Source organism: Bufo bufo, chromosome 7 (genome assembly GCF_905171765.1).
Source record: "Bufo bufo chromosome 7, aBufBuf1.1, whole genome shotgun sequence".
Classification (NCBI taxonomy): domain Eukaryota; kingdom Metazoa; phylum Chordata; class Amphibia; order Anura; family Bufonidae; genus Bufo; species Bufo bufo.
The window spans coordinates 114,587,352-114,610,994 of record NC_053395.1 but is presented as its reverse complement, the minus strand read 5'-3'; the positions used below and the strand labels follow the sequence as shown (position 1 = coordinate 114,610,994).

The 23,643-nt window shown below is 43.3% G+C and overlaps 1 protein-coding gene across 1 annotated transcript in view; it reads right to left on the bottom strand.

The window, feature by feature from the left end:
- Nucleotides 1-23,643, bottom strand: part of MFSD6 (major facilitator superfamily domain containing 6) — a 218,455-nt gene that overhangs the window by 74,375 nt on the left and 120,437 nt on the right. The window contains exon 4 of the mRNA XM_040439711.1: nt 10,745-10,906. Coding sequence (XP_040295645.1) covers nt 10,745-10,906 — 162 coding nt within the window. The remainder of the gene's footprint in view (nt 1-10,744; nt 10,907-23,643) is intronic.

Sequence of the window (23,643 nt, the reverse complement as noted above, 5' to 3'; positions counted from 1 at the left end):
TTTTTTCTTACAAAGTCTCATATTCCACTAACTTGTGACAAAAAATAAAAAGTTCTATGAACTCACTATGCCCTTTTTTCCAAAATGGGGTCACTTGTGGGGTAGTTATACTGCCCTGGCATTCTAGGGGCCCAAATGTGTGGTAAGGAGTTTGAAATCAAATTCTGTAAAAATGGCCAGTGAAATCCGAAAGGTGCTCTTTGGAATGTGGGCCCCTTTGCCCACCTAGGCTGCAAAAAAGTGTCACACATGTGGTATCTCCGTATTCAGGAGAAGTTGGGGAATGTGTTTTGGGGTGTCATTTTACATATACCCATGCTGGGTGAGATAAATATCTTGGTCAAATGCCAACTTTGTATAAAAAAATGGGAAAAGTTGTCTTTTGCCAAGATATTTCTCTCACCCAGCATGGGTATATGTAAAAGGACACCCCAAAACACATTCCCCAACTTCTCCTGAGTACGGCGATACCACATGTGTGACACTTTTTTGCAGCCTAGGTGGGCAAAGGGGCCCACATTCCAAAGAGCACCTTTCGGATTTCACCGGTCATTTTTTACAGAATTTGATTTCAAACTCCTTACCACACATTTGGGCCCCTAGAATGCCAGGGCAGTATAACTACCCCACAAGTGACCCCATTTTGGAAAGAAGACACCCCAAGGTATTCGCTGATGGGCATAGTGAGTTCATGGAAGTTTTTATTTTTTGTCACAAGTTAGTGGAATATGAGACTTTGTAAGGAAAAAAAAAAAATCATCATTTTCCGCTAACTTGTGACAAAAAATAAAAAATTCTAGGAACTCGCCATGCCCCTCACGGAATACCTTGGGGTGTCTTCTTTCCAAAATGGGGTCACTTGTGGGGTAGTTATACTGCCCTGGCATTCTAGGGGCCCAAATGTGTGGTAAGGAGTTTGAAATCAAATTCTGTAAAAAATGGCCAGTGAAATCCGAAAGGTGCTCTTTGGAATGTGGGCCCCTTTGCCCACCTAGGCTGCAAAAAAGTGTCACACATGTGGTATCTCCGTATTCAGGAGAAGTTGGGGAATGTGTTTTGGGGTGTCATTTTACATATACCCATGCTGGGTGAGATAAATATCTTGGTCAAATGCCAACTTTGTATAAAAAAATGGGAAAAGTTGTCTTTTGCCAAGATATTTCTCTCACCCAGCATGGGTATATGTAAAATGACACCCCAAAACACATTCCCCAACTTCTCCTGAGTACGGCGATACCACATGTGTGACACTTTTTTGCAGCCTAGATGCGCAAAGGGGCCCACATTCCTTTTATGAGGGCATTTTTAGACATTTGGATCCCAGACTTCTACTCAAGCTTTAGGGCCCCTAGAATGCCAGGGCAGTATAAATACCCCACATCTGACCCCATTTTGGAAAGAAGACACCCCAAGGTATTCAATGAGGGGCATGGCGAGTTCATATAAAAAAAAAAATTTTGGCACAAGTTAGCGGAAATTGATTTTATTTATTTTTTTCTCACAAAGTCTCCCTTTCCGCTAACTTGGGACAAAAATTTCAATCTTTCATGGACTCAATATGCCCCTCACGGAATACCTGGGGGTGTCTTCTTTCCGAAATGGGGTCACATGTGGGGTATTTATACTGCCCTGGCATTCTAGGGGCCCTAAAGCGTAAGAAGAAGTCTGGAATATAAATGTCTAAAAAATTTTACGCATTTGGATTCCATGAGGGGTATGGTGAGTTCATGTGAGATTTAATTTTTTGACACAAGTTAGTGGAATATGAGACTTTGTAAGAAAAAAATAATAATTTCCGCTAACTTGGGCCAAAAAAATGTCTGAATGGAGCCTTACAGAGGGGTGATCAATGACAGGGGGGTGATCAATGACAGGGGGGTGATCAGGGAGTCTATATGGGGTGATCACCCCCCCTGTCATTGATCACGCCCCTGTAAGGCTCCATTCAGATGTCCGTATGCGTTTTGCGGATCCGATCCATGTATCCGTGGATCCGTAAAAATCATACGGACATCTGAATGCAGCCTCACAGGGGGGGGTGATCAATAACAGGGGGGTGATCAATGACAGGGGGGTGATCAGGGAGTCTATATGGGGTGATCACCACAGTCATTGATCACGCCCCTGTAAGGCTCCATTCAGACGTCCGTATGCGTTTTGCGGATCCGATCCATCTATCAGTGGATCCGTAAAAATCATGCGGACATCTGAATGGAGCTTTACAGAGGGGTGATCAATGACAGGGGGGTAATCAATGACAGGGGGGTGATCAGGGAGTCTATATGGGGTGATCACCACAGTCATTGATCACGCCCCTGTAAGGCTCCATTCAGACGTCCGTATGCGTTTTGCGGATCCGATCCATCTATCAGTGGATCCGTAAAAATCATGCGGACATCTGAATGGAGCTTTACAGGGGGGTGATCAATGACAGGGGGGTAATCAATGACAGGGGGGTGATCAGGGAGTCTATATGGGGTGATCAGGGGTGATCAAGGGTGAATAAGGGGTTAATAAGTGACAGGGGGGGGGGTGTAGTGTAGTGGTGCAACATATTACTGAGCTGCCTGTGTCCTCTGGTGGTCGATCCAAACAAAGGGGACCACCAGAGGACCAGGTAGCAGGTATATTAGACGCTGTTATCAAAACAGCGTCTAATATACCTGTTAGGGGTTAAAAAAAAATCACATCTCCAGCCTGCCAGCGAACGATCGCCGTTGGCAGGCTGGAGATCCACTCGCTTACCTTCCGATCCTGTGAACGCGCGTTCACAGGAAATCTCGCGTCTCGCGAGATGACGCGTAGATGCGTGACTGTGCACAGCGCTGCCACCTCCGGAACGCGAATCTGCGTTAGGCGGTCCGGAGGTGGTTAAAGTCCACAGTCAGGGTGGTCCAGCAGTGCCAGGCCCCCTGACTGCTTCTGTAATGACTTGCAGTGCTCCCTCTGCCATGCTCACATATGCCAGAACTGATGCCTGCATCAATGCGCCTCTGGTATCCAAGAGTCTAAGCAGGTTTCCGGGTACAGTCCTCAGAAGACGCTTAGAACAAGATCACGGAGCTGCCTGGTGACGTCAGCCATAGCTCAATCAGCCTCACTTCAGAAGTTTGCGACTAGCTGGACCAACATTGTAATCTCATTCTACACAGATAATCTACAAAGGTTTCACTATGGGTGGGTCTTACACCATTTTAACTCCAGAGGGTGCTGGGCGCTCAGTTGGCTGCAAACGGGGTGCTAACATGAAACATCCTCCGGCCCTGGGAATTCTTCTCAGCATGGATGGATGGTGTGTGCATTGTTAGGTTTGACCTGGAGCTTGGCAAGGCTATTGAGGTCATGTCGTGTATTATGACAGTGGGGGCAGAATATCTTCTACCTATTGCAAGGGCAGCAATAAAGACTAGCGGGCTTATCATTCTAGGGGCATCAGAATAGAAGAGATAGGTGGCAATGGAGGACTGTTCTAACAGATGGCAGTGCTCCAGACTAAAAAATAAATAAACAGGAGCCATTGGCTCCTAAGCTGAAAAAATTAGGAGCCAAATTAAATTTTTAGGCGCCAAATTGAAAATATATAATTATAATAATAATAAAAATAAAAAATAAAAAGACTTGGAGAAGAGGAGACGCAGGTCACAGTAATGAGCCCAGCACTACATATAGGAGAATACAGCACCACATACCTCTTACATCTCCTGTCAAGTAAACCTTCTCTTTCCTCTTCTCCTCCATTTGACCCAGACCTCCATGACTAAGTCTTTCAGCCGCATCTCGTCTCTACAGAGTTTGTTACAGACAAGTTAAATTTTAATATTTTTCCATCAACCTCCCCATCCTGGTGTCCCAACAATGTCATCCTGCTGCCATTCCCAATACTGTGCTTGTGGTGCTCCCCAATGCCCCAGGTACTATACTGCTGAAAAAATAGTGACCCCACTAGAAATAATGTTCCTATAGTGTCTACAGCAATTATAAATGCCAGAGTGCCAGCCCAGTTATAATAATAAAACCTTAGATTAATTTCCCCCCTCACTGCCCCCACAGTAGAAATATGCTCCACAGTAGTAATTTCCCCCAATACTGTCCCCCCCAGTGGCCCCCTTACGGCCAGTAATGTCCCCCCCAGTGGCCCCCTTACGGCCAGTAATGTCCCCCCCAGTGGCCCCCTTACGGCCAGTAATGTCCCCCCCAGTGGCCCCCTTACGGCCAGTAATGTCCCCCCCAGTGGCCCCCTTACGGCCAGTAATGTCCCCCCCAGTGGCCCCCTTACAGCCAGTAATGTCCCCTCCAGTGGCCCCCTTACGGCCAGTAATGTCCCCCCCCAGTGGCCCCCTTACGGCCAGTAATGTCCCCCCCCAGTGGCCCCCTTACGGCCAGTAATGTCCCCCCCAGTGGCCCCCTTACGGCCAGTAATGTCCCCCCCAGTGGCCCCCTTACGGCCAGTAATGTCCCCCCCAGTGGCCCCCTTACGGCCAGTAATGTCCCCCCTAGTGGCCCCCTTACGGCCAGTAATGTCCCCCCTAGTGGCCCCCTTACGGCCAGTAATGTCCCCCCCAGTGGCCCCCTTACGGCCAGTAATGTCCCCCCCAGTGGCCCCCTTACGGCCAGTAATGTCCCCCCCAGTGGCCCCCTTACGGCCAGTAATCTTACGGCCAGTAATGTCCCCCCCAGTGGCCCCCTTACGGCCAGTAATGTCCCCTCAGTGGCCCCCTTACGGCCAGTAATGTCCCCTCAGTGGTCCCCTTACGGACAGTAATGTCCCCTCAGTGGTCCCCTTACGGACAGTAATGTCCCCTCAGTGGTCCCCTTACGGACAGTAATGTCCCCTCAGTGGCTCCCTTATGGCCAGTGATGTCCCCTCAGTGGCCCCATTATGGCCAGTGATGTCCCCTCAGTGCCCCCCTTATGGCCAGTAATGTCCCCTCAGTGCCCCCCTTATGGCCAGTGATGTCCCCCCAGTGCTCCCTTATGGCCAGTAATGTTGGCACTTAAAAAAAAAATAGAAAAAAAAAATAAAAAAAGCTAAAATCTTATACTCACTTGTGTCCTTTCACTGGCGCTCACTAGCTGCTGGCACGGCCCAGGATGGTGTGACGCACAGCCTACGCTGGGATTTCACTACCAAATAGACCAGGTCTATTTGGTAGTGATATCCCAGCACAGGTGGGCGTGATGACACAGCAATGAGGTGTGTAGCCTGTAGCATAGGTGATCGGCTGCGGGGCAAGGAATTATTGGCTCCCATGCACCGCCGCAGCCCTGTCGCAAATGGCGACAAGGCTAAAAAGTCTTGTCGTCATCTGTAAATTTTAAGACGCATTGGTGACAGAAATATTGTGATACATTGTAAAGGGGATCAGACTCCCAAAAGTTGAAGTCCCAGAGTGGGACAAAAAAAATAAGTGAAAAAAGTATATAAAAAAAAAAAAAGCAGCCTTTTCCCAAAATAAAGTAAAAACAAATTGTAAAAAATAGGGAAAAAATAAAAGAAGACATATTAGATATCGCTGCATCCGTATCGACCAGCTCTATAAAAATATCATATGACCTAACCCATCAGGTGAACACCGTACATCACTAAAAGTGCAACACCAAGCAATCTAACAGTCCCCTCATCCCAGAAAAAAATGAGCCCCTACCTAAGACAATTGCCAAAAAAAAATAAAAAAATATGGCTCTCAGACTATGGAGACACTAAAACATGATTTTTTTTTGTTTAAAAAATGATATTGTGTAAACCTTAGATAAATAAAAAGTATACATATTAAGTATTTCCACATCTGTAACGACCTGCTCTATTAAAATATCACATGACCTAACCCCTCAGCTGAAAACCATAAAAAAAAATAGAAATGGTGTCAAGCCATTTTTTGTCACCTTACATCACAAAAAGTGTAATACCAAGCGATCAAAAAGTCATACGCACCCCAAAATAGTACCAAACAGTCATCTCATATGGAAAAAAATGAGACCCTACATAAGACAGTCGCCCCCCAAAAAAAAACCAAAAAAAAAACTATGGCTTTCAGAATATAAAGACTAAAAAATATGTTTTTTCAAAAATGCTTTATTATGTAAAACTGAAACAAAAAAAAAAAGTATTCATATTTGGTATTAGAAACATAGAATGTGTCGGCAGATAAGAACCATTTGGCCCATCTAGTCTGCCCAATATACTGAATACTATGGATAGCCCCCGGCCCTATCTTATATGAAGGATGGCCTTATGCCTATCCCATGCATGCTTAAACCCCTTCACTGTATTTGCAGCTACCACTTCTGCAGGAAGGCTATTCCATGCATCCACTACTCTCTCAGTAAAGTAATACTTCCTGATATTACTTTTAAACCTTTGCCCCTCTAATTTAAAACTGTGTCCTCTTGTGGTAGTTTTTCTTCTTTTAAATATGCTCTCTTCCTTTACCGAGTTGATTCCCTTTATGTATTTAAAAGTTTCTATCATATCCCCTCTGTCTCTTCTTTCTTCCAAGCTATACATATTAAGGTCCTTTAACCTTTCCTGGTAAGTTTTATCCTGCAATCCATGTACTAGTTTAGTAGCTCTTCTCTGAACTCTCTCTAGAGTATCTATATCCTTCTGGAGATATGGCCTCCAGTACTGCGCACAATACTCCAAGTGAGGTCTCACCAGTGTTCTGTACAGCGGCATAAGCACTTCACTCTTTCTACTGCTTATACCTCTCCCTATACATCCAAGCATTCTGCTGGCATTTCGTGCTGCTCTATTACATTGTCTTCCCACCTTTAAGTCTTCTGAAATAATTACTCCTAAATCCCTTTCCTCAGATACTGAGGTCAGGACTGTGTCAAATATTCTATATTCTGCCCTTGGGTTTTTACGCCCCAGGTGCATTATCTTGCACTTATCCACATTAAATTTCAGTTTCCAGAGTTCTGACCATTCTTCTAGTTTTCCTAAATCCTTTTCCATTTGGCGTTTCCCTCCAGGAACATCAACCCTGTTACATATCTTTGTGTCATCAGCAAAAAGACAAACCTTACCAGCGAGGCCTTTTGCAATATCACTTATGAAGATATTAAACAAAATCGGTCCCAGTACAGATCCCTGTGGAACCCCACTGGTAACATTACCTTGTTTTGAATGTTCTCCATTGACTACAACCCTCTGTTGTCTGTCACTCAGCCACTGCCTAATCCACTCAACAATATGGGAGTCCATGCTCAATGACTGCAGTTTATTGATAAGTCTTCTATGTGGGACAGTGTCAAAAGCCTTACTAAAATCTAGATATGCGATGTCTACTGCACCTCCACCGTCTATTATTTTATTCACCCAGTCAAAAAAATCTATAAGATTTGTTTGACATGATCTCCCTGAAGTAAACCCATGTTGTTTTTCATCTTGCGATCCATGGGATTTTAGATGTTCCACAATCCTATCCTTTAATAGGGTTTCCATTAATTTGCCTACTATTGATGTCAGACTCACTGGTCTATAGTTGCTCGATTCCTCCCTACTACCTTTCTTGTGAATGGGCACGACATTTGCCAATTTCCAATCTTCCGGGACGACTCCTGTTACTAATGATTGGTTAAATAAATCTGTTAACGGTTTTGCCAGCTCACCACTAAGCTCTTTTAATAATTTTGGGTGTATCTCATCAGGCCCCTGTGACTTATCTGTCTTCACCTTAGACAGCAAACTTAGAACATCTTCCTCTGTAAAGATACATGCATCAAATCGCTTCTGTAACAACCTGCTCTATAAAAATACCACATGACCTCTTTTTTGGGAGTTTCTACTCTAGGGGGGCATCAGGGGAGCTTCAAATGTGACATGGCATCTTAAAATTATCCTAGTGAAATCTGCCCTCCAAAAACCATATGGCGTTCCTTTCCTTCTGCACCCTGCCGTGTGCCTATACAGCAGTTTACGACCACATTTGGGCCGTTTTTGTAAACTACAGAATCAGGGCAATAAATATTAAGTTTTGTTTGGCGTTTTGCTTTGTTACTGGAAAAAATGGATTAAAATTGAAAATTTGCCAAAAAAGTGAAATTCTGAAAATTCATCTACATTTTCCTTTTCTAAAGGGTTAAGGAAGTTTGTAAAATCAGTTTTGAATACTTTGAGGGATGCAGTTTCTAAAATGGGGCCATTTATGGGTGGTTTTTGTTATGTAACCCCACAAAGTGACTTCAGACCTGAACTGGTCCTTAAAAAGTGGGTTTTGGAAATTCTGAAAAATTTTTAAAATTTACTTCTAAACTTCTAAGCCTTCTAACGTCCTGAAAAAAGAAAATGTAATTTACAAAATGATCCAAACATGAAGTAGACATGGGTAATGTAAAGTAAGAACAATTTTAGGAGGTATCAATATCTGTTTTAAAAGCAGAGAAATTGAAATTTTGAAAAATTTCTAATTTTTCCAAATCTTTGGTAAATTTCGTAGTTTTTTTTTATAAATAAAAATAAAATATTTGAACTTAAATTTACCACTGTCGTGAAGAACAAAATGTGATGAGCAAACAGTCTCAGAATGGCTTGGATAAGTAAAAAAATTATCACCACATAAAGTGACATGTCAGATTTGCAAAAAATGACCTGGTCCTGAAGGTAAAAAATGGCAGGGTCCTGAAGGGGTTAATGGGGCCACAAAAGATGCGGATAGCACACCATGTGCTGTCTGCATCCATAGTTCCGTTCCATGGCCCCGCAAAAAAGATATAACATGTCCTATTCTTACCCGCAATTGCAGACAATAGGCATTTCTATCACAGGGCTGGCCATGTGCGGTATCAGTGTTTTGCAAATCCGCAATTTGCGGACCGCAAATGTCTTGAGGAGGTCTGAATGGACCCTTATATCTACAGACAGGGCACATTCCTCACTGTTTAGTTACTTGTTGGCTGCATCTTTACATGTCCCAACTATGGTGTTCTTTACTATATGTGGTGTGCTGGTAGACGTTCAGGATAGTCTAAACAAGACTGAATATATAATATATTATTGTATGTTACCTACTGTATATTCCATATGCAAAGAGGCATTTCCCAAGAAAGACAACTATCTCGCCAATGTCACCAGTTGAAAGTAGCTCCCTATCAGTCAAGATCCGACTTTAACAAACCCTTGGGATTTTGACAATGTTAGGGTACTTTCACACTAGCGTTATTCTTTTCCGATATAAAAAAACGCATCAGTTTTGTACTAATGCATTATGAATGGAACGCAATCCGTTCAGTATGCATCAGGATGTCTTCCGTTCCGTCCCTTGTAAGGTATTTGACCAGACAAAATACCGCAGCTTGCTGCTGTATTTTTTCCGGCCAAAATCCTGGAACAATACCACACCTGACGGATCCAGCATTAATTTCCATAGAGATGTATTAATGCCAGTACCAAGTGTTGCAGAAATTGCCGCATCGCCGGATCCAGTTTTCCGGTCTGCGCATGCGCCCGGGCTTTTGATCTTTGAAAAAATTTAAATACCGGATCCGTTATTTCGGATGATACTGGATGAGACTGATACGGTATATCACCAGATCCATGTAACTGATCCGGGAAAAAAAGCTATCCGTTTGTACACGGCTTGCCGGAACTGCCTGCCGGATTCTAACAACACTAGTGTGAAAGTACCCTTATATTCTTCACTTTACAAATCACAAGTCAGACCACACATTGAGTACTGTGTACAGTTCTGGGCTCCTGTGAACAAGACAGACATAGCAGAGCTGGACAAGGTTCAGATAAGGGCAACTGGAATGAGAGAATTACAGTACCCAGAAAGATCAAAATTAAGGTTACTGTATAGTTTAGAAAAAAACTGAGATGTGATTTATTACTATGTATAAATATATCAGAGATCTCTCCCATCATCTATTTATCCCCAGGACTGTGACTGTGACGAGGGGACATCCTCTGCGTCGGGAGGAAAGAAGGTTTGTACACAAACATAGAAAATGATTCTTTACGGTAAGAGCAGTGAGACTATGGAACTCTCTGCATGAGGAGGTGGTGATGGGGAGTTCACTAAAAGAGTTTAAGAGGGGCCTGGATGTATTTCTGTAGTATAATATTATTACAGGCTATAGTTACTAAAGATGGGTTGTTGATCCAGGGAGTTATTCTGATTGCCGTCAACAAGGAATTTTTCCCCCCCCTAAAATGAGGAAAATTGGCTTCTACCTCACAGGATTTTTTGCTTTCCTCTGGATCAACTTGCAGGATAACCGGTCGAACTGGATGGATGTTTTTTTTTTAGCCTTACAAACCATGTTACTATGTCTGTTAAATCCCAAGGCTTGTTGGATTTTGACTCATGGGGAGCCACTTCCAATAGTGGCATTGGCGAGATGGTTCCCTTTCTTGGGAGATACCTCTTTACATAATGGAGCATTGCCAATAAGTCTCCATATCATGGAGTACTTCCAGTAAGTCTCCATACATAACTATATACAGACTGTATATAAATCAGACAAACATAAGATGAACAGAAAATAAAACTATTTAATTTGATAAATAACGGCTTTCTAATGAAAACACAATTTCTTAGTGATAATCTGTGATACACTATGGTAATATTCTTCTGTTTCAGAGAAGTGAAGGGACTACCCAGTCTGGTAGTTATCTTTCAGGCCACTACTCAAACTACTGAAGTGGAGATACCCACACATAATTTAACAAATTCATCCACCTCAATAGTGAATGCTCAATGAAATAAGAAAAGTCTTAACCGAGAATGTTAAATCTTACCAAAGAAATTGACCAATACACCTCCAATCATTGCACCACATCCTCTACCAAGTCCAAGATGCAGACCCTGAAGGATGCCTTGAGCAGACGTCCGTAATGCTGGTGGAACTGCGGCACTCAGATATGAAATGCAAGCTGCCCATATGGCTGCATGGGTCACACCTGTGAAGACCAATAACAGCTTAATCATTAGGTAATAATCACTTCATGCAATCTGGTTTTTCATGGATGCGAGTTGAAAGGAAACGGACGATAACCGCTTCTAACAGAGTCTCTTAAAAATAAATTAAGAGATCAAACTGTTTAGTAAGAGCAATCCACTGTTATTTTTCATGATTAAGACCCAGAATGTTTCCACAAATGAGCGTCACAATGCTAACAGATACATGTAATTATTTACATAAATCCTACAAGAGGTTTATTGCTACTATACTGAATTAACACACTAAAGGGGTCCTGCTATCCTAGGTGCTGTTCACGTCTCCTTTTTGTTGTACATCAGGTTTAGACATGCAGTAAAAAAAATAAAAAAAAGTTATCTTTTTTAAACATACGTTTGACGGATGTGCATACATTTTAATATATTTATGATTATAACAAAAAAAGTATACATTTGTGAATTTTTTTTTAAATAAAGATTTGAAGGCAGTAGAAAGTATTCAGATGAAAACGGATACGTTTAATGGATTGAAAGTTATTGTCTTACGTTTCCATCCATCTCCCATTCACTACAATTAACAAAAACTGCATACGTTTATATAGGTTTTTTTGCAGGGCAGAAAAGTATAGTATATTACATTATTCTGCCCTGCAAAAAAAAAAAAGTATACAAACTAAAAAGAATGGCGTGGTATTAGACAGGCAGGAAGTGCTCAAACCCACATGCAGTTGTGCATATATACAGGGGAGCAAATCCTGCACTTGTGGCCCGTTGCTAATGACGATCCCCAGCAAAAATGCATACAGTGGAGGATGACCGCAGCGAACCACAAGTACCACAATAGACATCCTACATAAGATAGCAATTATGTGGATGTGATAATCAATATAACAAAATAATAGCAAGAACAGGTGCACTCTGCGGTCTTACTAAACCCTCAAACTGATTTTAAAATTGAGAGATTAGCCAACATGTCCTACGGTGTAGGACATGTCTGAGCCCGAGCACCGCGCCAAGGTTTCTCAAGTAGCTCGGGCCTAACACTCACCTACCTGTGCCATGTGGGCAATACCAGGAGCCAGTGGGCAAATTACATGCATTTTTGCTGGGGATAGTCATTAGCAACGGGCCACAAGGGCAGGATTTGCTCCCCTATTTATACAGTACAGACTAAAAGTTTGGACACACCTTCTCATTCAAAGAATTTTCTTTATTTTCATGACTATGAAAATTGTAGATTCACATTGAAGGCATCAAAACTATGAATTAACACATGTGGAATTATATACATAACAAACAAGTGTGAAACAACTGAAAATATGTCATATTCTAGGTTCTTCAAAGTAGCCACCTTTTGCTTTGATTACTGCTTTGCACACTCTTGGCATTCTCTTGAGGAGCTTCAAGAGGTAGTCCCCTGAAATGGTTTTCCCTACACAGATGTGCCCTGTCAGGTTTAATAAGTGGGATTTCTTGCCTTATAAATGGGGTTGGGACCATCAGTTGCGTTGAGGAGAAGTCAGGTGGATACACAGCTGATAGTCCTACTGAATAGACTGTTAGAATTTGTATTATGGCAAGAAAAAAGCAGCTAAGTAAAGAAAAATGAGTGGCCATCATTACTTTAAGAAATGAAGGTCAGTCAGTCAGCCGAAAAATTGGGAAAACTTTGAAAGTAAGGGCTATTTGACCATGAAGGAGAGTGATGGGGTGCTGCGCCGGATGACCTGGCCTCCACAGTCACCGGACCTGAACCCAATCGAGATGGTTTGGGGTGAGCTGGACCGCAGAGTGAAGGCAAAAGGGCCAACAAGTGCTAAGCATCTCTGGGAACTCCTTCAAGACTGTTGGAAGACCATTTCAGGGGACTACCTCTTGAAGCTCATCAAGAGAATGCCAAGAGTGTGCAAAGCAGTAATCAAAGCAAAAGGTGGCTACTTTGAAGAACCTAGAATATGACATTTTCAGTTGTTTCACACTTGTTTGTTATGTATATAATTCCACATGTGTTAATTCATAGTTTTGATGCCTTCATAGTCATGAAAATAAAGAAAACTCTTTGAATGAGAAGGTGTGTCCAAACTTTTGGTCTGTACTGTATGCACAACTGCATGTGGGTTTGAGCACTTCCTGCCTGTTTAATACCAGGCCATTCTTTTTAGTTTGTATATATAGAGATGCCTGGAGCTGTATAAACTCCAATTTAAATGTGCCTGCTTTCCATCCACAGGCTACATTTAGGTGCACCTGTGAGGCTTGGGCCATATCAGCCAGTCTTGAGTGGGACTCGCAGACTCCTCCCTCCTCCCATTGCTAGCATAGTTACATGCTGGACGTAACTGGTGAGTTGTTTGAGTCAGCCTCATGCTCCTGTAATTTTCCCACTGGCTCCTGGTATTGCCCACATGGCACAGGTAGGTGAATGTTAGGCCCGAGCTACTTGAGAAACCTTGGCGCTGTGCTCGAGCTCAGACATGTCCTACACCGTAGGACATGTTGGCTAATCTCTCAATTTTAAAATCAGTTTGAGGGTTTAGTAAGACCACAGAGTGCACCTGTTTTTGCTATTATTTTGTTATATATATAAAAAAAAAAAAGTACAGAAACGTAAACAATGACAAACGGAGTCCAAAGTATGCACTGAACTGTGAAGTATGTTTGCCCAATTCTAGTTTGTGGGAATATCAAACAATACGTTTCTATACAGTTTTTATGTTTACAAACGTATCCGCTTGACGTACATATGTGAACAGTTTTGTTTTTTTTTATATCCACAGGACCTCTGCAGATTATTGTGCTGGAAATTAAAAAACTGTTCTGAAGTAATACAATTATTACAAATACAAAATGCACCCTGTTTTGACATGTAAAACCATAGAATTCAGACAAAATAAATATTATATATATCTGTTCCTATTGGATTTCAATATTCAGTACTTTCATATGTGAGGTGGGATATCTGCTTTAATTATGTTATATAAAAGAGTGTCTTGATTTTAAGTTCCTGCTATTGAGCAGGAATATAAGGCTACTTTCACACTGCGGAAAATGTCTGGATCCGGCACTGCCAGACACTGACACCCGCCAGCCCCATTCACCATAATGGGGACTGTCAGAGAACCTGCCACAACCTGGCAAACATGCCGAGAATCGGCCGGACGAAAACGGATACGTGCAGCACATAGTAAATGGGGCCAGATGGCATTGTGGTAGCCTGCCACTTGGGCTACGACATATCTAACAGTTGAGTTCCTCAATCCAGAATGTATCTGTATTTAGATATATTTTGTATCTTTGCTGTACACAAGCTGGAACCTTGTTTCTTAAAAACAAATAGAGAAAAAACATCTGATCCTTAGAAGGTCTTAACATTAATTAACCCTATTAAACCAGGCATATTTCCTGTTATGGTTGATCATGCTGAGTAAAATTATATATCTTTTTTGCCCCTCTAGGTTTAATAAGTGCCAACATATCTTAATTTTATATTTATGTAAATTAATTATTTGGAGAACCAGGGGGCTGACCATAGCACTAGGAGCACCACTAGCACAATGCCCCTGTGTTCTCTGTAGTCCATGTTCCCCTTTGAATGACAGTCTGTTTTCCATTTTTATTTTACTGATGACCTATCCCCTGGATAGATCATCAGTATCTGATTGGTGGGGTTCGGACTATGGAGATAGCAATATATAATTTATGATTTGGGCCCAAATCAAATTAGGTCTCTCAATTAGGGACATATCTCCACTCTGTGCATTGGAACTACATATATAAAAGGTGACAACTGTTCACCCTCCTCCCACCCTCTCCTCACCACACCGTTGAGGGGTTATTATAATTTAAAGCAACCTAATAATTAGCACGACCACCTGATAGTTTTAAATGTGTGTGGGGTTATGGTTTATAAAAGACCATGTTTTAAATTGATCCAATAAAGTTTATACCTTTTATTTCTAAAAAGTAGTACCCCTACAGGGATTTTCGGTTTTGTGACTGGTTGTATATTGTGATTGGTGGGGTTCAACACCCGGGATCCCCATCGATCAGATGTTTTGAGGTGCTCACAGGAGCGCCGCTGCCTTCTCCAACAGCTGATTGGTCGGGATCCTGGGTGTCGTACCCTCACCAATCAGACAATGCAAGAAAATTTAGACTAGCACATCAAAAATCTCAGGTGCACATCCATAAAGCTAACATACAAACAGCAAACAAAATATGACAGCACACTGTTAGGGTACTTTCACACTTGCGTCAGGACGGATCCGACATGCTGTTCACCATGTCGGATCCCTCATGCGGCTATTTCGCCATGCCGCCGGACCGCCGCTCCGTCCCCATTGACTATAATGGGGACGGGGGCGGAGCTCCGGCGCAGCACGGCGAAAGGCCGCCGGACTAAAATTACTGCATGTCAGGCTTTTTAGTTCGGCGGCTTTCGCCGTGCTGCGCCGGAGCTCTACCCCCGTCCCTATTATAGTCAATGGGGACGGAGCGGCGGTCCGGCGGCACGGCGAAATAGCCACAGGACAGATCCGACATGGTCAACAGCATGTCGGATCCGTCCTGCCGCAAGTGTGAAAGTAGCCTTATACATGAAAATAATAGAACTAGGGATTATTCTGTATTAAAGTGGATATACATGAATAAAGGAAGCTCTTAACACACACTTTTGATCAAATGTGTGTTGTGCCCATCTACCAATGTCAAGGTGGCTTCTGCAGAGGGTTACCCAACACTAACAGAACTGCCTCTACTGGGCATAACCAAAGCCAACAAGCTTCAGGGCAGTGTAGGAACTAGGGCTGCAGCTAACGATTATTTGAATAATCGATTAGTGGTCGATAATTTCATCGATTAATCGGGAAAAAAAAAAAAAAATGACAAAAAAAGGGGCTTATATGATTTTACTTGAAAAATTATGTTCAAAGGCAATATTAAAACAGATTTAGGCTATGTTCACATCAGCGTTCAGCCTTTCCGTTCTCCTGCTCCGTTATAGGAGCAGGAGAACGGAAAGGACGGATTCGGCACATAACTGAGCCGTTAGGTTTCCGCTTAGAAGATGATTTTGGAGCGGAGACAAAAGTCCTGCATGCAGGACTTTTGTCTCCGCTCCAAAATCATCTTCTAAGCGGAAACCTAACGGACCCCATTATAGTCTATGGGGGTCTATGAGGTCCGTAGGCTCCGCTCGGCTCAGTTATGTGCCGAATCCGTCCTTTCCGTTCTCCTGCTCCTATAACGGAGCAGGAGAACGGAAAGGCTGAACGCTGATGTAAACAAGGCCTTAGGAGTTACATAATTATAAAAAAAATTGTATTACAATGTAAAAAAGATAAGTTATGGGGGATCTGTGGATGGCACTGTTATGGAGGGGATCCGCGGATGGCACTGTTATGGAGGGGATCCGCGGATGGCACTGTTATGGAGGGGATCCGTGGATGGCACTGTTATGGAGGGGATCCGTGGATGGCACTGTTATGGAGGGGATCCGTGGATGGCACTTTTATGGAGGGGATCCGTGGATGGCACTGTTATGGAGGGGATCCGTGGATGGCACTGTTATGGAGGGGATCCGTGGATGGCACTGTTATGGAGGGGATCCGTGGATGGCACTGTTATGGAGGGGATCCGTGGATGGCACTGTTATGGAGGGGATCCGTGGATGGCACTGTTATGGAGGGGATCCGTGGATGGCACTGTTATGGAGGGGATCCGTGGATGGCACTGTTATGGAGGGGATCCGTGGATGGCACTGTTATGGAGGGGATCCGTGGATGGCACTGTTATGGAGGGGATCTGTGGATGGCACTGTTATGGAGGGGATCTGTGGATGGCACTGTTATGGAGGGGATCTGATGAGATACACCCAAAATTATTAAAAGAGCTTAGTGGTGAGCTGGCAAAACCGTTAACAGATTTATTTAACCAATCATTAGTAACAGGAGTCGTCCCGGAAGATTGGAAATTGGCAAATGTCGTGCCCATTCACAAGAAAGGTAGTAGGGAGGAATCGAGCAACTATAGACCAGTGAGTCTGACATCAATAGTAGGCAAATTAATGGAAACCCTATTAAAGGATAGGATTGTGGAACATCTAAAATCCCATGGATTGCAAGATGAAAAACAACATGGGTTTACTTCAGGGAGATCATGTCAAACAAATCTTATAGATTTTTTTGACTGGGTGAATAAAATAATAGACGGTGGAGGTGCAGTAGACATCGCATATCTAGATTTTAGTAAGGCTTTTGACACTGTCCCACATAGAAGACTTATCAATAAACTGCAGTCATTGAGCATGGACTCCCATATTGTTGAGTGGATTAGGCAGTGGCTGAGTGACAGACAACAGAGGGTTGTAGTCAATGGAGAACATTCAAAACAAGGTCATGTTACCAGTGGGGTTCCACAGGGATCTGTACTGGGACCAATTTTGTTTAATATCTTCATAAGTGATATTGCAAAAGGCCTCGCTGGTAAGGTTTGTCTTTTTGCTGATGACACAAAGATATGTAACAGGGTTGATGTTCCTGGAGGGAAACGCCAAATGGAAAAGGATTTAGGAAAACTAGAAGAATGGTCAGAACTCTGGAAACTGAAATTTAATATAGATAAGTGCAAGATAATGCACCTGGGGCGTAAAAACCCAAGGGCAGAATATAGAATATTTGACACAGTCCTGACCTCAGTATCTGAGGAAAGGGATTTAGGAGTAATTATTTCAGAAGACTTAAAGGTGGGAAAACAATGTAATAGAGCAGCACGAAATGCCAGCAGAATGCTTGGATGTATAGGGAGAGGTATAAGCAGTAGAAAGAGTGAAGTGCTTATGCCGCTGTACAGAACACTGGTGAGACCTCACTTGGAGTATTGTGCGCAGTACTGGAGGCCATATCTCCAGAAGGATATAGATACTCTAGAGAGAGTTCAGAGAAGAGCTACTAAACTAGTACATGGATTGCAGGATAAAACTTACCAGGAAAGGTTAAAGGACCTTAATATGTATAGCTTGGAAGAAAGAAGAGACAGAGGGGATATGATAGAAACTTTTAAATACATAAAGGGAATCAACTCGGTAAAGGAGGAGAGCATATTTAAAAGAAGAAAAACTACCACAAGAGGACACAGTTTTAAATTAGAGGGGCAAAGGTTTAAAAGTAATATAAGGAAGTATTACTTTACTGAGAGAGTAGTGGATGCATGGAATAGCCTTCCTGCAGAAGTGGTAGCTGCAAATACAGTGAAGGGGTTTAAGCATGCATGGGATAGGCATAAGGCCATCCTTCATATAAGATAGGGCCGGGGGCTATCCATAGTATTCAGTATATTGGGCAGACTAGATGGGCCAAATGGTTCTTATCTGCCGACACATTCTATGTTTCTATGTTTCTATGTTATCTGTGGATGGCACTGTTATGGAGGGGATCTGTGGATGGCACTGTTATGGAGGGGATCTGTGGATGGCACTGTTATGTGGAGGGGGATCTGTGCACTGCTATGGGGAGGGGGATCTGTGGATGGCAGTGTTATGGGGAGGGGGATCTGTGGATGGCAGTTTTATGGGGAGGGGGGATCAGTGGATGGCACTGTTATGGGGAGGGGGATCAGTGGATGACACTATATAGCATCGTAAGCTATACAGTCCCTGACAAAAGTCTTGTCGCTTCTCTATTTTGTAGAAACTCCTGCTATTAACCTGACTTTTAATTAATCAATTGGTGTTAGAAATAGCTCATATGAAAAGCTAAAGCCCTCCCAAATTATGTTTAATGCACTGAAATAAATTAGTTTCACTGAAAAAAGATTTATCATTTAATCAAGACAGAAAGGTCAAATTTTGGCAAGACAAGTTTTGTAGCCTATACAGAAATTGAACAACTTTACTGCAAATCCAAAAATATGTCAGCAAATTAAGTAGTGGTGCTGTGAGATCCAAATTTAATATCTTGTATGACTTCCATGAGCTTGAAGAACAGCATCCATGCGGTTTGGCAAGGATTCATACAATTTATTGATGAAAACAGTCTTGCATGCCTCCCAGAGTTCATCAATATTCTTTGGTTTCGTCTTCCATCTTACACCACATATGCTCAATGATGTTCATGTCTGGTGACTGGGCTGGCCAATGCTGGAGCATCTTTATCTTCCTCACCTTAAGGAACTTTGATGTGGAGATGGAAGTATGCGATGGAGCACCATCCTGCTGCAGAATTTGGCCTTTTTTTATGGTTGGGAATATAAGAGGTAGCTAAGATTTCTTGGTATTTTAGACTATTGATGTTGCCTTCCACCCCGCAGATCCCTCGCACACCCCCATACTGGATGTAACCCCAGACCATGATTTTGCCTCCACCAAACTTCACTGTTTTCTGGGTAAATCTCGGCTCCATGCAGGTTCCAGTAGGTCTCCTGCAATATTTGCGGCGACTGTGGTGTAATTCAACAGAAGATTCATCTGAAAAATCCACCTTCTGACACTTTTCCAGCGTCCATCCTTTTAACAGGCCGTGGCCCTTGGCAAATGCCACACAGTTTTTCAATTGTCTTTTGTTTAGTGCTGGCTTATGGGCACCGATTCAACCATGGAAGCCATTTCGAGACCGAATCCGACAAACTGTTTTGGTTGACACAGGGACTTCAGGTGACCAGGTCTCGTGTAGCTCTGCTGCAGTGGAAAATGGGCTGGCCTTGGATTTTCGAGCCAACAAACGGTCCTCTCGAGCAGTTGTCTTGCGGGGTCGGCCTGACCTGGCCTTGTCTAAAACGTCTCCAGTCTCTTCAAATCTTTTTTTTATCCTCTGAACTTGACGCTGAGACACATTGAAGGGGTCTGCCACATCAGCAGTGGATCTGGTCTTCAGCCTCTTCATAATCAACACTTTAGTCTCCGGGTGAATCTTAGGCATGTTTGCAGAGGTCTAGTTGCAGTTGATGTGAAGGTCTAGTGTACTGGGGTTCTTTTTATACACACCTGAGACCTAATTGATCCATTATTAGTCACAGGTGAAGCTCATATGACAAGGCGACAACACTTATGTCTTGGCAAAAACTGACTCAATGGGCTTTACCAAGCTGTGAATATTAGAAAACTTTTTGTCAGTTTGTTTTGCACTGAAACATTATTACAAAAGCTGTTGGGATTAAAATGACCCATTTCTTGTAACAAAATCTTAATTAGAAATATATTTTAGAGGCACTTCAGGTCAATTTGTACACAAGCGACAAGACTTGTCAGGGACTGTATGTGTCATCCACAGATCTCCCCATAACAGTGCCAGCCACAGATCCCCCTCCCCATAACAGTACCATCCACAGATCCCCCTCCTCATAGCAGTGCCATCCACAGATCCCCCTCCCCATAGCAGTGCACAGATCCCCCTCCCCATAACAGTGCCATCCACAGATCCCCTCCATAACAGTGCCATCCACAGATCCCCTCCATAACAGTGCCATCCACAGATCCCCTCCATAACAGTGCCATCCACAGATCCCCCTCCCCATAACAGAGCCATCCACAGATCCCCCTCCCCATAACAGTGCCATCCACAGATCCCCCTCCCCATAACCGTGCCATCCACAGATCCCCCTCCCCATAACCGTGCCATCCACAGATCCCCCTCCCCATAACCGTGCCATCCACAGATCCCCCTCCCCATAACAGTGCCATCCACAGATCCCCCTCCCCATAACAGTGCCATCCACAGATCCCCCCCTCCCCATAACCGTGCCATCCACAGATCCCCCCCTCCCCATAACCGTGCCATCCACAGATCCCCCCCTCCCCATAACCGTGCCATCCACAGATCTCCCAATACACCGGCCACATCAGTATTCAGACTATTCCTTAACTGGCAGTAACTTTTGCTTAAACTTTAAATCAGCTCTATGATCTTTATTACCTTACAAATACAATGAAGCTCCAGTAACAGGCAGAGCAGGCGGCGGCGTAACGACACTCACTCACGTGACGCGCCTGCTCTGCCCACTTTATGAATGAAGCAGGCGTGTCATGTGAGTAAGTGACGTAACGCCACCGCCCGCTATGCCTGCTACCGGAGCTTCATTGTAAGTTAGTAAAGATGCGCTGATTTAAAGTTGAAGTAAAAGTTACTGCTGGTTAAGGACCCTGACCGCCCGCTCCCGCCCAGCAACGAATCGGCCGATTATTCAATAACTGGATTCGTTGACAACGAATCCCGTTATCGAATATTATCGATAACTTTGATTAATCGTTGCAGCCCTAGTAGGAACCAGTTATATACAGTGCTGCCCATAATTATTCATACCCCAGGCAAATTTTGACTTAAAGTTACTTTTATTCAACCAGCAAGTAATTTTTTGACGGGAAATGACATCGCTGTCTCCCAAAAGATAAGACGATGTACAAGAGGCATTATTGTGGGGAAAAAAAACACAATTCTCAGCTTTTATTTACAATTGAGCAAAAAATACAAGATGTTCCGCACTGGAAAATCTCATAGGACGTGGTCGGAAGCCAACAGTGACACCTGTGCTGGCCAGGAGGATAGTTAGAGAGGTGAAAAAGAATCCAAGGGCTGGAGGCAATGTCTAAAGGCAGACAATCCAACGGACACTGCACACTGCTGGGTTCCACTTCTCCAGATAAGGCACACAAAAGCTCGCTTGGCCTTTGCAAAAGCTCATCTGGACAAGGAAGACTTCTGGTCTTCTGTGTTCTGGTCAGATGAAACAAAAATGTAATTGTTTGGTCACAATGAGGTTTCCTTCATTTGGTGTAAAAAAGGAGAAGCCTTCAACCCAAAGAACACTATCCCCACTGTCAAACATGGTGGTGGGAACCTAATGCTTTGGGGGTGTTTTTCAGCCAATGGACCAGGGAACCTAATCACAGTAAACGGCACCATGAAAAAAGAGCAATACATGAGGATTCTCAACGACATCAGGGAGTCTGCAGAGAAACTTGGCCTTGGGCACCAGTGGACATTTCAGCATGACAATGACCCAAAACACACAGCAAAAGTTGTGAAGAAATGGTTAGCAGACAACAACATTAACGTTTTGGAGTGGCCCAGCCAGAGTCCAGACTTGAATCCAATTTAGAATCTGTGGAGGGAGCTAAAGATCAGGGTGATGGCAAGAAGACCCTCCAACCTGAAAGATTTGGAGCTCATTGCTAAAGATGAATGGGCAAAAATACTTGTGGAGACATACAAAAAGCTGGTCTGCAATTATAGGAAGCGTTTGAGTGCTGTAATAGCCAATAAAGGCTTTTCTATTGATAATTGACAAGGGTATGAATAATTTTGTACTGGACACTTTTTGGTTAAATGTAAATAAAAGCTGAGAAATGTTTTCCCCCCCCCACAATAATGCCTCTTGTACATCGTCTTATTATCTTTTGGGAGACACCTATGTCATTTCCCGTCAAAAAATTACTTGCTGGTTGAATAAAAGTAAAAATTTGCCTGGGGTATGAATAATTATGGGCAGCACTATATATAATCTAAAAGGAGGCAGCTACCCTCCAAGGATAGGTAATATCAGTGAAAAAAATAAAATCTTGGTAAACCCTTAGGCCCCTTTCACACGAGCGAGTATTCCGCGCGGATGCGATGCGGGAGGTGAACGCATTGCACCCACACTGAATACCAACCCATTCATTTCTATGGGGCTGTGCACATGAGCGGTGATTTTCACGCATCACTTTTGCGTTGCGTGAAAATCGCAGCATGCTCCTCTTTGTGCGTTTTTCACGTAACGCAGGCCCCATAGAAATGAATGGGGTTGCGTGAAAATCGCAAGCATCCGCAAGCAAGTGCGGATGCGGTGCGATTTTCACGCACGGTTGCTAGGAGACGATCGGGATGGAGACCCGATCATTATTATTTTCTCTTATAACATGGTTATAAGGGAAAATAATAGCATTCTGAAAACAGAATGCATAGTAAAACAGCGCTGGAGGGGTTAAAAAAAATTAAAAAATCATTTAACTCACCTTAATCCACTTGCTCGCGTAGCCGGCATCTCCGTCTGTCTTTTTTACTGTATAGGACCTGTGGTGAGCATTAACTATAGTTCAAGGACCTGGGATGACGTCACTCCGGTCATCACATGGTACGTCACATGATCTTTTACCATGGTGATTCACCTTGTATGGATTATACTTACCTGCTCCCTGGCACCCATGTCGCTCTGGATCCCTGCACGGCCACCATTGCATTTCCCCAGCCAATAGCAGTCAGCAACGATGACCAACCTCAAGGGGGCGATGCAGGGATATGGAGTGACATGGGTGCCGGGCAGCAGGTATAATCCATAGAAGGGGCCTGGGCATTGGGGGGGGGGGATGTGTTAGATATTAGATAACCCCTTTAAGTAAACCCTGAAGGTGCGCCCACACATCACAGCGGCGATTCATACAACATATCTGCTTTTCTGCTGTTTTCATCCAGCAAGGGAAAACACACAGAAGAGTTAAATTACATTAATGTAACTCAATTTTGTAATTAATGTAACTCAGTTTTGCTGTGTGTGGAGAGAGGACAAATATAAAATGGCTATCACAGAAAGCAAAGAACCACATTTGGAAAAAGTTGTATTCGATTATTTATTTAATTTTTAGGACAGTCCACAGATCCCAGACACACCATCATATCTAGCGAAATGCTCTGGCAGGACTTAGGAAAGTTGTACATAAATGCCAAGATTCCTCCAGAATGATGTGACAAACTCAAAACGATCAAGTTTGTTG